Source organism: Pelodiscus sinensis, unplaced genomic scaffold (genome assembly GCF_049634645.1).
Source record: "Pelodiscus sinensis isolate JC-2024 unplaced genomic scaffold, ASM4963464v1 ctg86, whole genome shotgun sequence".
Classification (NCBI taxonomy): domain Eukaryota; kingdom Metazoa; phylum Chordata; order Testudines; family Trionychidae; genus Pelodiscus; species Pelodiscus sinensis.
Genome location: NW_027465973.1, coordinates 245,167 through 261,320, shown reverse-complemented (window position 1 = coordinate 261,320; position 16,154 = coordinate 245,167). Strand labels below are relative to the sequence as shown.

The following is a 16,154-nucleotide window of genomic DNA, read 5'->3' as shown; positions in this document are numbered from 1 at the left end:
GAGGGTCGCTGGGCTCCCAGCTGCTCATAGACTCATAGACTCATAGACTTTAAGGTCAGAAGGGACCATTATGATCATCTAGTCTGACCCCCTGCACAGTGCAGGCCACAGAATCTCGCCCACCCCTCTTAGAATAATCCTCTCACCTATGTCTCAGATATTGAAGCCTTCAAATACTTTGAAGGCCCCAACATGCAGAGAGTCCTCCAGCTGTGATCTGTGCCCAATGCTACAGAGGAAGGCGAAAAACCTCCAGGGCCTCTGCCAATCTACCCTGGAGGAAAATTCCTTCCTGACCCCAAATATGGCGATCAGCTAAACCCTGAGCATGTGGGCAAGACTCACCAGCCAGACACCCAGAAAGTTTCCTATAGCAACTCCTATCATCCCTCCATTGACCTATTTCCAACTGATAATGAATGGTCAATTAGTTACCAAGATCATGTTATTTCATCCAACCATCCCCTTATCATAGAATCATAGAACTGGAAGAGACCTCAGAAGGTCGTCAAGTCCAGCCCCCCGCTCTAGGCAGGACCAATCTCATCTAAATCAACCCGGCCAGGGCTTTGTCAAGCCGAGACTTAAACACCTCTAGGGATGGAGACTCCACTACTTCCCTAGGTAACCCATTCCAATGCTTCACTACCCTCCTAGTAAAATAGTTTTTCCTAATATCCAATCTGGACCTCTCCCACCACAACTTGAGACCATTGCTCCTTGTTCTGCCATCTGTCACTACTGAGAACAGCCTCTCTCCATCCTCTTTGGAACCTCCCTTCAGGAAGTTGAAGGCTGCTATCAAGTCCCCCCTCACTCTTCGCTTCTGCAGACTAAACAGACCCAAGTCCCTCAGCCTCTCCTCGTAGGTCATATGCTCCAGACCCCTAATCATTTTGGTTGCCCTCCGCTGGACCCTCTCCAATGCTTCCGCATCCTTTTTGTAGTGGGGGGCCCAGAACTGGACACAATACTCCAGATGTGGCCTCACCAAAGCCGAATAAAGGGGAATAATGACATCTCTGGATCTGCTGGCAATGCTCCTCTTAATGCAATCTAATATGCCATTAGCCTTCTTGGCTACAAGGGCCCACTGTTGACTCATATCCAGCTTCTCATCCACTGTAACCCCCAGGTCCTTTTCTGCAGAACTACTACTTAACCGGTTGGTCCCCAGCCTGTAACTATGCTTGGGATTCTTCCGTCCCAAGTGCAGGACTCTACACTTGTCTTTGTTGAATCTCATGAGATTTCTAGTGGCCCAATCCTCCAATTTGTCTAAGTCACTCTGGACCCTATCTCTGCCCTTAAGCGTATCTACCTCTCCCCCCAGCTTAGTGTCATCTGCAAACTTGCTGAGGGTGCAATCCATCCCCTCATCTAGATCATTAATAAAGATATTGAACAAAACCGGTCCTAGAACCGAACCTTGGGGCACTCCGCTAGAAACTGACCGCCATCCTGACGTTGAGCCATTGATCACTACCCGCTGGGCCCGGCCTTCTAGCCAGCTTTCTATCCATCTTACCGTCCGTTTATCCAATCCACATTCCCTTAACTTGCTGGCAAGAATAGCGTGGGAGACCGTATCAAAAGCCTTGCTAAAGTCAAGGTATATCACATCCACTGACTTTCCCATGTCCACAGAGCCAGTCACCTCATCATAGAAGCTAATCAGATTGGTCAAGCACGACTTGCCCTTGGTGAATCCATGCTGACTATTCCTGATCACTTTCCTCTCATCCAAGTGTCTCAAAATGGATTCCTTTAGGATCCCTTCCATGATTTTTCCAGGAACCGAGGTAAGCAGACCGGCTCCCTGGACTGCTGACTGATTCATCGGAGGTATCATACATGTAGCTTTCTTCCCACCAGGTACTGGGGATGGGGAATTCGGTTGCAGGGCCGGCAGGGTCTGTGTAGGTCGGATAGTTCTCAGCCTCGTCCTTGTAGAGCAGGAACCTCACGCCCAGCTGCTCAGTCCAGCACTGGATGGTGATGTTTCCCCGCACTCACACGCTGGCTCTGCTCCCCCCAGCCGCTCTCAGGGGCGGGGGATTCAGCTCGGCTCCTGTCCGGTGCTGGCAGCCCTTTTGTGGCGGGACGTGGCCCAGGCTGTCCAGGGGGCGTTCAGGGCACCGGGCCGGGCGGAGCCGGACACAGGAGCCAAGCAGGGACCCACAGGCGCCGCCAGCCGAGGCTGAGAACAACGGAGCCACACGACCCTCCGTCTGCGTTGCCCTTCTCCCCGCCCGGCTCTGCCGGAACCGCTCCCTGGACTGCTGCCAGCTCCCCGGGCAGAGTTGGGGGGCACTGCGGGGTGGCCTGACTCCATGTTTCCACCCACTGTGGTGCCCATCCCTGCAATGAGTGGGGCAAGGTCTCAGCCTCTGATTGTGGGAGGCAGCCCAGGTCTGGCAGGATCATCCCTGAGGTGGTCTGCATCCCTCACTCCACCCCCCATGTCCCTCGTCATTCATACAGAAATTCCCCCGCTGCCCCATTCCCCACAGATACTCACGTCCCCGCGCCCCGCTCCGCCTGGCCAGCCAGCAGCCTGGAGAGGAGACAGGTTGTTAGGGGCCAGAGCCCAAAAGAACATAAGAACGGCCATACTGTGTCAGACCAAAGGTCCATTCAACCCAGTACCCTGTCTGCCGACAGCAGCCAGTACCAGGTGTCCCAGGGAGAGTGAATCGAACAGGTAATGATCAAGCGATCTCTCTCCTGCCATCCATCTCCACCCTCTGACAAACAGAGGTTGGGGACACCTTTCCTTACTCATACTGGCTAATAGCCATTTATGGATCTAACCTCCATGAGTTTATCTATTTCTCTTTTAAACCCTGTTATAGTCCTGGTCTTCACAACCTCCTCAGGCAAGGAGTTCCACAGGTGACTATGCACTGTGTGAAGAAGAACTTCCTTTTCTTTGCTTTAAACCTGCTGCCCATTAGTTTCATTTGATGACCCCTAGTTCTTATATTATGGGAACAAGTAAAAAACTTTTCCTTATTCACTTTCTCCACACCACTCATGATTGTATAGACCTCTACCCTTTCCCCCCTTAGTCTCCTCTTTTCCAAACTGAAAACTCCCAGTTTCTTTAATCTCTCCTCATATAAGATCTGTTCCAAACCCCTCATCATTTTAGTTGCCCTTCTCTGAACCTTCCCTAATGCCAATATATCTTTTTTGAGATGAGGAGACCACATCTGTATGCAGTATTCAAGTTGTGGGCGTACCATGGATTTATATAAGGGCAATAACATATTCTCCATCTTATTCTCTATCCCTTTTTTAATGATTCCTAACATCCTGTTTGCTTTTTTGACTGCTGCTGCACGCTGCATGGATGTCTTCAGAGAACTATCCACGATAACTTCAAGATCTCTTTCCTGATTAGTTGTAGCTAAATTAGCTCCCATCATATTATATGTATAGTTGGGGTTATTTTTTCCAATGTGCATTACTTTACATTTATCCACATTAAATTGCATTTGCCATTTTGTTGCTCAGTCCCTTAGTTTGGTGAGATCTTTTTGAAGTTCTCCACAGTCTGCTTTGGTCTTTACTACCTTGAGCGGTTTAGTATAGTCTGCAAACTTTGCCACCTCACTGTTTACCCCTTTCTCCAGATCATTTATGAATAAGTTGAACAGGATTGGTCCTAGGACTGACCCTTGGGGAACACCACTAGTTACCCCTCTCCATTCTGAAAATTTACCATTTATTCCTACCCTTTGTTTCCTGTCTTTTAACCAGTTCTCAATCCATGCAAGGATCTTCCCTCTTATCCCATGACAACTTAATTTACATAAGAGCCTTTGGTGAGGGACCTTGTCAAAGGCTTTCTGGAAATCTAAGTACACTATATCTACTGGATCCCCCTTGTCCACATGTTTTTTGACTCCTTCAGAGAACTCTAATAGATTAGTAAGATGATTTTCCTTTACAGAAACCAGGTTGACTTTTGCCCAACAAATTATGTTCTTCTTTGTGTGTCTGACAATTTTATTCTTTACTATTATTTCAATTAATTTGCCCGGTACTGACGTCAGACTTACTAGTCTGTAATTGCCGGGATCGCCTCTAGAGCCCTTTTTAAATATTGCCGTTACATTAGCTATCTTCCAGTCATTGGGTACAGAAGCTGATTGAAAGGATCGGTTACAAACCATAGTTCATAGTTCCGCAATTTCATATTTGAGTTCTTTCAGAACTCTTGGGTGAATGCCAGCTGGTCCCTGTGACTTGTTACTGTTAAGTTTATCAATTAATTCCAAAATCTCTTCTAATGACACTTCACTCTGTGACAAGTCCTCAGATTTGTCACCTACAAAAGACGGGTCAGGTTTGGGAATCTCCCTAACATTCTCAGCCGTGAAGACCGAAGCAAAGTATTAATTTAGATTCTCCGCAATGACATTATCGTCTTTAAGTGCTCCTTTTGTATCTCGATCGTCCAGGGGCCCCACTGGTTGTTTAACAGGCTTCCTGCTTCTGATGTACTTTAAAAAGTACAGAGCAAGTGGAGCCCACCGATCTCAGTTCTACACCCTTCCCCCATGAATACTGTGATGGACCCCCTCCCCCGATGCTGTATGACATTGTCTTACGGAAACAAATCTGCCTAATTCGAGAATGCTTTGGACAAAACACCTCATGTTGCCTATTGATTGTCAGGTCCCCTTCTGCTGGACCTGCCTTTCTTATGTTGGTGCATGTATCACTCTTGTGGCTAAACTGAGGAATAGGGACTAGGGACCGGCGTAGGGCTTGGAATGTGCAAACAGAAGCCAGCAAGGGTGTTTCCCTCCATGTCTGGGTGACCACCCCTGAACAGCCTCTGTTGTCCTCTAAGTCTAAGCAGTGGTTGGTCTTACGAAGACATAGAATCATAGAATAGAATCATAGAATACTAGGACTGGAAGGGACCTTGAGAGGTCATCGAGTCCAGCCCCCTGTACCCATGGCAGGACCCAGTACTGTCTAGACCATCCCTGATAGACATTTATCTAACCTACTCTTAAATATCTCCAGAGATGGGGATTCTACAACCTCCCTAGGCATGTGACCACCCAGATGGATAGGGTCTGACCAGGTCATTTTCCATGGAAGGCTGGAACATAGAAACAAAGAATTCCTGCCCCGTAGGAAATCTATAGGGTGCAAAGTGTATAGGCTTTTTGTCTTTGGCTGGCAGGACACTCCTGAGAGTACAAACCAGAGACCCCACGGGGAAAAGATTTTCCCTGGCTTGGAGCTTTGGCTGCAATAAGAACAGTTTGAGTGTAAGTTTGTAAGAAACTTTCATGTGTTAGAACTAGCCAGGCGTTTTCTAGTCTCAGAGGGGTGGCCTCTGTTAGAGCTCGTTCGTTCAAGGTAGGTAGGGTAATTAGAGCAAGCGAAGTTGCAAATGAAGCCCGGGATTTAAATGGAATGAGGAGTAACGGTAGTTCGAATTAGGATCTTTAATTCGAACTACCTACTCCGTGATGTGTGTAGCCGTGGGCACGGAGTTCGGACTAAGGGAGATTTAAAAATGGCGGTACCCGGGAACATGCAAATGAAGCCTGGGATATTTAAATCCCGGGCTTCATTTGCAACTCCGCTTGCCCTCATTACAATACCTAGCTCGAACTAATGAGCTAGTGTAGACGTACCCTAAGTGTTAACGTTAGTCTGCAACTTTAAAAACTTTAAAAGCTTTGACTAGTGTTAGTCTGCAACTTTAAAAACAGTGAGTAGTCCTGTAGCACCTTAGGGTATGGCTACACCAGTGTTTCTTAAACTGTGTTCCACGGCACCCCGGTTCCGCAGAGAACAGAATTCAAAATGGCTGCCCTTAAAGGCACAGGCAAACTTTTTTTTTCCTTTCCCCCCGACCCTTTTTCCCCCCCCGACCTTTTTTTTGCTCAACCAAAAATCTGTAGTGTTCTTCATAAAAAAAATATTGTTCGGTGTTCCTCAGTCTTAAAAAGTTTAAGAAATAGTGGTCTAAACTATGGTGCTATTTTGGAACACCAGAAGAACCCCGAAATAGCTATTCCACCTCTATTGAAGCAGAGTTCAAAATAGCTTTTGAAATAATGGGCCGCTTATTCCAACATGCCCTCATTCCATGAGGGTTAAGGGGAATTTCGGGATAGCGAGTTATTTCAAGATAAGGGTGCTATGTAGACGCATCCTTAGAGACTAACAAAAATATGCATAGCTTCGTGAGTGTTTGTGGGCAAAACCCACTTCCTTTAGAGGCCCATCTGAGGAAGTGGGTTTTGCCTGTGAAAACTGATGAAACAATCTACTTTTAGATTTTGAAGAGTTTGCTTGTTTGCGGATTTCTTTGTGCAAAATAAAGTCACACATCGCGATTACCCAGATATCCAATTTTGCATAAGCAATCCTTCAACTTAAATTAGCTGAATGCGCTAATTTTTACACCAAAATATGCTGGGTGAAAGGTTTAAATAATTATTTGTGGGTTTCATTGGAAAAAAAGTCATGACCATTATGAGCAGAGGTCGTAAGAAATAGTTGCTAACAAAATTAAAATCAAGTCGCCTCTTCAACTGTCAGTTTAGTGCAAAGAAAATGTTTACTGTTCCAAACCACAAAATTATTCCAATGAGTTACGGAAAAGAGTAATGGAACCTGTAGGAGTTTCCGATTCAAATGTTCTAGGTATGGGAATTATTCAATAAAATGAATAATGTTGGCAGGTGAAATCCTGCAAATGTAAAACTCTTCTTCACCCTCCCTTTTGCAAGCACATTAATAAAAAATTCTATTATGTATATCTAGAACTTTCCTATAACTGTAATCTACGCAAAATGACTTGGCCTGGCCATGGACAGGCCTTGTTTGCTAGTAAATACATATTTATTTGTCTCTAAGGGTGCGTCTTCACAGCACCCTAAACTCGAAATACGATACTCGATCTGCACTATGCAAATTACATATCTTGTTTCAAATCTATTTCAAAATAACTTATTTTGAAATTTGGCTGGATGATTTATTTGGGGTCCTGATCCCACTCGGGGTCTAGGTTTCATGGGTACTGGGCCCGAAACTGCATTTCCCTCACACCTGAAAAGATTCTGCTCCGGAGCGGGGCAGGGCGGTGTGTGATCTCAGCTCTGCACCTTGGCTGGGGGAGGCCAGGAGATCTGGCCCAGCAGGGCAGGGTGGTGGGGAGCCCCACACAGCAAGGAGAAGCCTGTCAGTGGCTTTGTCAGTACCCCGGGAAGCACCCCCACAAGGGTCCTTTTGTGACTCCCCCCTGTCAGAGGCACCTGCCTCAGCTCCCCTCCGTGGTCCAATGCCCTGGTCTCAGATCCCCGCACCTCCGCTCCCGGCACATGGGCCCACACTCTAGCTGTCTCCGATACTCACCGAGGAGGAGGACGGTGAGAGCAGATGCCATGAGGAGTCCCTCTACGCTGCCACTGAGCCCCTAATACGGAGCTCGGGTGCTGGCTGCAGTGACAGGAAGGTGTCGATGTCTCATCTCTTCCTGTGCCTGTCTTGTCTCGTCCCTAATCGGCAGGTGCAACCCAGGGCGCTCGCTGTGAGCAGAGATCCCTGCCCAGCCCCAGAAATTCTGGGACCCTCGGCCTGGCCAAGCGCGTCTGTGTCTCCGCGGGGACGGGGCCAGGTCACCCTCCCAGTGCTGGGCAGCCTGGGGAAAGGTGCTGGAGACTGGGAACCAGGAGACCACAGGGGCTGACGTGACCAAATGGGGAGGGAGGATTCAGAGGGGCTACATATGAGGGGAGGGACACTTAGTGTCCGTGGGTGTTACTGGCTTAACAAGGGGAGGAGAAGGGAGTTTGTTGTTACAGGGAGCAGCACAGAACTGGAGCAGACCCTGCTCGGGCAGCACGGCCGGGTCTGGCCAGTGGGAGGCCAGTGGTTGACAGAGGGGGGTTGCTAAAAGTCAATTACTTCCCTAATCGAATAGGCGCTAGATTTTCTGTCGCCCAGGAGATCTGTCGACAGCGGGGAGTGAGTGCAGCGCTCAATTTAGCTCACGCCGATGTACCGCGATAAGTTGACTGTTCGATCAGACCAGTGGTCACTGACCAGTCGATCGGGATCTACCAGTCGATCTTGGAGCCTCGGCCAGGGGATCCTGATTGGTTTGGGTGGGAAGCTCTCAAGCGCCGGCACTTCTGCTGCTCCTCCGCCCACGGTCCTGCTGCGCCTGCCCTCTGCCTTGGAGCTGCCCCCCAGAGCCTCCTGCTTGCTGTGTGGGGGGGGAGGGGAAGAGAGGGTGCTGATGTCAGGGTGTCCCACCTCTCCCCCATTTCTATATCCCATCTCCACGCAGAGAGAAAGGGATGGAGGGAGCGTGGCAACGCAAATCTCACACCGTGTGTGTGTCCGTCCCTCTCTCACGCACCCCCTGTCCTTCCCTCTCCTCTCCCCACCCAACACACACGTGGGGGGGTTGTTACTTTTCCTGCTTGCAAAGTGGGTTCCTTTCGGTTTGGGACAGCTCCGTGCGTGTCATCGTTTTCGTTTCTCTAGCGCTTCAGTGTCATTCTTTGGGCTGTGAGTTCTAAACTGCCGCACCTGCCGTTGCTGGAGTCACCAGCCCCGTGGCGATTGCTGCTGGTGGAGGTGGCCGGCATGTCCCTGCAGCACCTGAGGGAGGCAGAGCAGGGGGACTCCACATGCCGACCCTGCTTCTGCAGCTCCCACTGATCAGTAACGGGGAACCGAGGCCAGTAGATGCTGTGGGCTCAGTGCCGGTAGAGGAGGGGCAGCACATGGCGCCATGGAGCCATTACCGTGCCTGCCAGCTTCTTTCAGGAGTGGCCACCTCTTGCTGCCTCTGATACAGAGGCAGCGGAGGGGGAGGGGAGCTTCGTGTAGTCATTTGGATTAACCAATAAGCCCAGGTAATCGTTTAAACATCTATACGCTGCCGTCCCTATTCATAGACCTGCCTGCCCGGCGCTGGCTGGGACTCGCTCTGGGCTGGGGAACAGGGCTGCGCCCACCCCTCTGGGAGTGGGGCTCTGGGGGTCCAGAGCGAGGGGGCTCCCTGAGGGGCCCACGGCAGAGACAGGCTGAGGTCTCATGGAGGGATGGCCCCAGAAGGCAGAGGGACCCACGCCTTGAGATTGGCCCCCCAGGAAGGGGCTGTCACGCTGGAGGGGCCCCCCAAGAAGGGACTGTCATCCTGAAGTGGGTTCCCTTGGGGGCTGACAGGCCAAGTGTGGGTGCGACCTGTGGGCCTATGAGGAGGCAAACTGGGTTTGTCCCAGTGCGGTAGTGGGGGGGGCTGTCTGCTCTCTAACCAGTGTGCTATGGGGGTGCCTTGCTGGTTGCTGGGCTTGGGCAGTGGGTGACCTCCACTGGCGGCTGTTTGCAGCACGGCCCATCAGGACAGCGGATGAGTCACTAGCCAAGGGTCTCACAACCAGGTTGCCCCCCAGGGCGAGAGACAAAGGGAGGAAGGCGGAGACCAGCCCCTGTCTGGGGGGAGGGCTGGAAGAGAGGCAGTTTCTGTCCGGGAAGCAGGGGAGAAGGGGACAGGGAGGGGGCTGGGATTGTAGGGCCCAGCCACCCCCATCTCAAGAGGAGGGGGCCCCGAAGCCTCCTAGCCCCAGTTCCTGTAACCAGATTGCATCTGTGCTGCATCTTGGAGAAGCAATAAACTCCCTCTATTCTACTGGCAGGCGGAGTCTGTTCGTGCCACTACGGGGGTGCAGGAGACGGGGAATCCCCGACACGTTGTCACAGTCCCCGAGTAAGGGGGCATCTGGGTTGGGCCAGGAGCCTGCCCAGAGCTGCTCTCAGTGTCTGTATTGTTCTGCAGTTGGGGGGCCTTGCCTGTGTGTTGCTGGAGGAGGCTTAAGGGCCTGGCAGGGCTAAGAGCTGCTGGGCCTACACAGAAGGGGCTCAGTTCTTAGCTGTTACATGGGAGGCCTGGCTCTCAACCCCTCCCCTAACCATTAGTCCCCACTCCCCTGCCAGAATCGGGATCAGAGTCTGCCAAGGCTAATCCCCACTCTGGCACAATGAATGCAGAAGTGGGGGCTGCAAAAGTACCCCCAAACCTGATCTCTCCAGGCTCTGGTATAACACTTCCCCCCAAAGTCCTAAAAACCTAGATATTGGGGAAAAAATCCACTGCCACCATCAAGTGCTTTTGAACCCACAAACTGGAGTGGACACTTGAAACCAACCCCAGGACACCCCAAGCTCTTTTCCCCGAAGAGCTTGAGAAAGAAAAGAGAAAATACTAACTGCAGTCCATGGTAGGTTCCCCCTAGTCAGAGGCCTGCAGACACCCACAGACAGATTTTCCAGGACACAGAAATGAACCCAAACCGGGTTAAGAAAAAAGAAAGAAATTTTATTACCAAAACAATCCAACCATTGTAAGCATAACTAAGGTGACTGGATGGCCAGAGTCACAAATTAATAAACACACGGGGGATTCCCATGGGCTCAGGACTTAGTTACAGAAGGGAGGAAAACAATAATTTCTAACAGCACAGACATCAGATCCAAATTCCCAAACCAGAAAACAAGAAAACCTGATGGATTTACCTGGACTTTGCCCTACTTACAGATGGTGAAGAGTCTTTTGGAGAGAGAGACATGTCGTCTGTCTCCTTCAGTATCTAGACAAACAGCTTCCCAGAGCCAAAGGAGGGAAAACTAAAAATTCCTTTGTCCCAGTTTGAAATTCCTACCTGCATCTCTACTGGCCAACCACTCACCTGGCTAGGGAGGATTAACCCCTTAGCCACCAAGCCAGCACTCTGGATTATGACAAAGTCAAACCTGCCTGGCCCTCAGCTTCCTTCTGCCCACTAGCCAGTGGCTGCACAAACTCCCCTCTCAAGGGGCCACACACTCATTGGCAGCTTGGGCGGGGGGAGGGCCTCTGTGGGGGGGAGGGCCTCTGTGGGGGGCATGGGATGGTGTCTGGGTCTCTCCCAGCTAGAGACCCAATGGGGGCACAGGATGGAATGTCTCCTGCTCCCCTTTTCTTTTGGACCTGCCTGATTTAATTCCCAGGCTGAGAAAAGACCCTTAGAACCAGGCATTACATGATAAAGTCGCCATCCCCACTCAGCTGCGGCACAAGGGGCTGCAAACCCAGGAGTTCCTTATTGCATTGGGCCAAGGCTCGTGCTGCACACGGGCAGCTGAAACCCTCCAAATTAGGAAATCCCACTTCCTGTTTCCCAAACACCCTTAACTCTGCCCCTCACTAACATGCCTCACAACACCTTCACTTAACTGCATGATCACAGATACATTGTATTCACATGAGTCACCAGCCGCTTGAATCAAGGAAGGAAAGAAGGAAAATCCTCATGGAAATAATGGTCAGTCAAAGCCTGAATATCTGACCAGTGGTCTCTTAGCCCCCAGTCTGGTGCGCCTCCCCAGGACAAAGGAGACCCCCCTCCCTCTCCACCGAGACAAGGCCAAGCTGCAGCTGCAAGGCCCTGGGCCAGGCTGACAGTTTCAGGCTTTCCTCGGTTTTGCAGAGACCTCTGATGACTTTGACGACACGAGATTTTGCCAGTAGATTAGCGACAAGGCGGGATGGAGGCAGGAAGAGATGAAATAGGGTCGGCTTCCTGTGGCTGAAAACACCAGCTCAGTTCCTTATCTGGGGTGGGTGGGGCTGGGACCCAGGGTGCTGGTGGCGCCCCTCACTGCCCCATTTTGGGATCTCCTCTCACCATCCTCTTCATCGGTGGGTATTGCAGACAGCCAGGGCGTGTGCCCGTGGGGGGGATCTGAGACCAGGGCGAGTGCCCATGGGGGAGGGCGGGGTTGAGATCAGAGCGTGTGTCCATAGGATGGAAGCTGAAGCATGTGTCCAAGGGCGAGGGTGTGGGTCTGTGCGGCCGGGTGGGGTGGCACCAGCTTCAGGGGGGTTATGAGGAGACCGTAAGCTGAGCCTGTTCTCCTGGGGGGGGGGGTTACTGCGTCACTCTCTGGGGGCCGCGCTCCCTGCCCCGTCATCTCAGTGACTCCCCCAGGCTCAGGCTACGGGGGTGGCTGCGGGGCCCCCTGACTCCTGCTGACGGTGGCGTACAGGACGGGCTCGGGGGCAGGGACCTGGGCGTCTTGCTTCGGGACCTCCTGCTTGGCCTGCAGCGCCTGGCGATCTAGCTCGGTGTAGGTGAGTCCCTCGGCGCCGGGGTCGGGCTTCTGGGAGAAGGAGGGGAGAGAGTCATTGTGTGTGCCAACAGCAGCACACGCGCGCGCACACACACACACACACACACACACACACCCGGCCCAGACACCCAGAGCCCCACAGCAGAGATCAGGGAACGCCCCTCCCCCCCTTGGCACCTGCCCCCACACAGTCCCTCTGGCCCCTGCAAAGCTCAGACACACAAAGCTTTGGGGGGAGCTTTGAGGGGCTCAGGTTGAGTGTGGGGGGCAGGGCCAGGCTCTGACTCGCTGTTCTGTGTCTGTAGCCCCCTCCTCTCTTCCCCAATATCAGGGGAGGGATCAGCAGTGTCGGTGTCTGTCCGTGGGGCTCTAGCAGCCCAGGAGGGGCTGTGGGGAAGGTGTCAGCATGGCCCTAGTGGGACCTGCTCAGGCCCAGATGGGGGGTGGGAGTGCAGGGTGCGTTGGCATGTGGGGGGAACGCACAAGGGGAGGGTCTTGTGAGGGGGGGCACTTACCGGGACATCCTGCTGCTTCCCAAGGCCTGCGAGTGCATCTGTGGAACAGAGACACCCCCCTGGTGAGGGGCTGGGCCCACATCAGGCCCTGGGCCCAGCCCCGCAGCCCCGATGTGAGCCCTTCACAAACTGGTCTGCCTCCCCCAGCACACCCAGGGAGGGGCAGGGTCACTAGCCCCATGGGGAAACTGAGGCACGAAGCAGAGCAGGGTCACCCTCAAACATGCAGAACGAGCCAGGGCTGCATCCCACATCAACATTCCCCACAGTGGACACCCTGCCCCTCCCCTTCCCTCCCATTCCCCCCTCTGCCCCATAGACGCCCCCTCTTGTCGAACTTACACACTGTAGTTGCAGCCTCAGATTCCCTGTAGGAAGAGAGCGAGAGAGAGACTGTATCAGAGCCCAGGAGCCCTGGCTCCCAGCCCCAACCTCCCGGCTCTAACCACTAGGCCCCACTCCTCCCAGAGCCAGGAAGAGAAGCCAGGAGTCCTGAGGCAGATAGATGGGGGGGGGGGGCAGAACTGGGGTCTCACCTGCTCTGCCTCGATGCTGGTCCCTCTCCTGCAGAGACACAAAGCAGAATTGTCCACGAGTCGACTTGGGTCCCCTGGGCCAGCCCTGCCCCTCCGCCCCACAGAGCAGCTGGGATAGGACCCCGCCCCCCCAACACACACTCTGTCAGGGGAGCCCCCATCCCTCTCGCTGCTGAGAGACAGTCTGAGCCCTGCCCCATACTGCATAGCGCCCCCTACAAACCCCCTGTGCCCCATACCGACCCCCTCAGCCCCTCCCACAGACACCTCGCCCACTCTACAGAGCCCCCTGCCCCACACTGTGCAGCACAGCACCCCCTAGTCCTGCCCGGGGGGCATGGGACCAGCGCTGAGAGCCAGGGGACAGCGCCCCCTGCTGAATCCCCTGCCCCACCCCGGGTTCCTGGCCTGTCTCCCCTCCAAGCCCTGCCCCTTCCAGCCCTGCTTAGCAGCAGGTTTAACCCTTCCCTCGCTGGGGCACTCACGGGCTCGGGTGCGTCTGTGGCAGAGGAAGCCCAGGAGGAGGAGGAGAAGGCCAGCAGCCCCCACGATCACCCCAGCGACGATGGCGCCGCTCAGATCTGATCCCGATCCATCTGGGAAGCAGCAGGAGGCCTTGAGCGGCTGGTTCGTTACCTGCTGCCCCATCCCCGCCCCCTCAAGCAATGGGGCTGGTGCAGGGGGAAGGAGCAGAGGGGATTCTGGGTAGGAGTGGTTGGGACATTCACTGCCAATGGCAGGGGGCTGTCCTAGAGGGGAAAAGGTGGGATGGGAGGGGGAATGTACCGCAGATGCTCTGTGAAGCCAGCTGGGCCCAGATCCCACAACCCAGACCCCTGGACTCCTTCCCTGTCCTGGGAATTCAGCACAAGGATCACTGGGGAGGGAGGATAGCAATGGGGAAGGGATTTTGGCTGGGAAGAGCCTTTGAGATTGTTGGGAGAACCGTGCCCTGCTGAAGGGATCAGTAGTGGAAGACATAACCGCGCTGTTGTCCGCTGACCATCACTAGGTTCCAGAGTGAACGTGTAGCTGTGAATGGCAGGTTCATCTGTTAACTCCATGTCTCTCTGGGCTGGAAGGTCGCAGGGCTAACACCATGATGGGCAACCCCCTGTGGAGGGGACCCCTGCTTCTGAGCCCATCCCCCAGGCTCTCTGCAAAGTCAGGCAGACAGACGGGATACACGGGACCATTATACCCGAGTCCTCATCCCCTGCCCCCTTGTATCATGGGCATTCGCTCTGAGCTGTGCCCCACACGGGTGTCTGTGTGTGCCCCATTTGCAGCTCAGCACCCTAGTCTGGGGGGCTTCCGGGTAGAGGCTGTGATGGGAAACCTCTCTTGGGACCTGCCCAGCACCTCTCCAGTAACATTCCCCATCGGGCATAGGAAATGAGTCTGGGTGGTTCTCAGCCCAGACGGGGCATCCGCTGGGGGGGATCTGCCCCCGTCCCACCCAACAGCTGTTCATGGCTCCCCCAGGAGCAGTTCAATGTCCAGCATGAACCTGTTTCTACATGTGCCAGAGGGATTTCCTGCCCCCACCCCAGTACCTGAGATAGGCCCCCTGGTGGGAGTAGAACCAGCATCTGTTGCGGAGGGGGAAGGGGTTGAGGGAGTTTCCCGCTGAGTTGTGCTGGTTCCGCTGGTGGGAGTAGAACCAGCATCTGTTGCGGAGGGGGAAGGGGTTGAGGGAGTTTCCTGTTGAGTCCGGTTGGTTCCCTCTGCAGAAGTAGAACCAGCGTCTGTGGGGGAATGGGGGGGTGGGGTGAGAAAGCTGGAGCCCTCGTGTCTGTGGCTACTTACCCAGAGACCCCCCCCCCCCCCCCCCCCATCTGACACTGGCGGCTCCTCCCTGGGCTGAGCCGCTTTCCTGGGGAGAGGACGGGACCCGGGGATTCGTTCCGGCTCCTCCCCCCGGGATCTCAGGACGGGGAGGATCGGCCCAGCCAGACCCTCGGCCAGACACAGACCCTGCCTGGCGCCGTGGAAACCGGAACCACAATCCCTAACGACTCGTGTCAATCGCCAGGAGCCCTGTCCTGGGCCAGCACTGGATGGTGACGTTCCCCCCACGGGGATCACCCCCCCCCCCCCGGGGCTGGTGGAGATGGAGGCTTTGGGGGGGGCCCTCCAGATACACAAACAAACGAGCATTAAGTGGGGATGACACAAACCCCTCACCTTGTACCATGATCTGCACGGGGTCGCTGAACTCTGAGTAGGGAGGTGCTCCTGTCCTGTTGCTATAGCGACAGGTGTAGTTTCCACCATGTTCCCGCCTGGCGCTGGCGATGGTGAATTCAGCCTCAGAGCCGGCAGGGTCTGTGTAGTTCAGATAGGTCCCATTCCCGTCCTTGTAGAGCAGGAACCTCATGCCCAGCTGTTCAGTGCAGCACCGGATGGTGACGTTTCCCCCCACGGGGATCACCCCCCCGGGGCTGGCGGAGATGGAGGGTTTGGGGAGGGGCCCCTCTGGATACACAAACAAACCGGCATTAATGGGGGCGACACAAACCACGGCTGTTTCTCAGGTATCATGGCTCTGGGGTCTTCCCAGGGCTGGACTTCTCAGGGCAGGCAGTGTCCTGCTGTTCTGGGGTGCCGGATGGGTAACCTGTCCCTGGAGCCCCCCAGCAACCCCTCTGTGCTCCCCACAGGCACCTCTGCCTGGCCTGTCTACTATGCTGGGGCCCCATCCCCGGGGCGACACAGCTGCTGCCAGGCACAGCCAGGCCGTGCAGGACTCTGGGACGTTACCTGCTTCCCCCCCACCCCGCGGTGCCCAAGCTAAACCAGAGGCAGAAGGACCTCAGTGGGGAGTGAGAGAATTTTTCCACTGCCCATCAATCACTAGATTCCAGAGTGAACGTGTCACTGTTAATGGCAGGTTCAAGTGTTAACTCCATGTCTCTCTGGGTTGGAAGGTTGCAGGATC

General features: G+C 54.0%; 1 protein-coding gene across 1 annotated transcript in view; it reads right to left on the bottom strand.

The window, feature by feature from the left end:
- Positions 1 to 10,274: 10,274 nt before the first annotated feature.
- The window catches only part of LOC142825579 (immunoglobulin superfamily member 1-like), a 32,883-nt gene continuing 27,003 nt past the window's right edge, over positions 10,275 to 16,154 (bottom strand). Inside the window, 7 exon segments of the mRNA XM_075917464.1 lie at positions 10,275 to 12,192; positions 12,678 to 12,715; positions 13,020 to 13,045; positions 13,214 to 13,241; positions 13,699 to 13,884; positions 14,770 to 14,961; positions 15,401 to 15,691. Of these exon segments, the coding sequence (XP_075773579.1) occupies positions 12,028 to 12,192; positions 12,678 to 12,715; positions 13,020 to 13,045; positions 13,214 to 13,241; positions 13,699 to 13,884; positions 14,770 to 14,961; positions 15,401 to 15,691 (926 nt within the window). The 3' untranslated portion in view covers positions 10,275 to 12,027.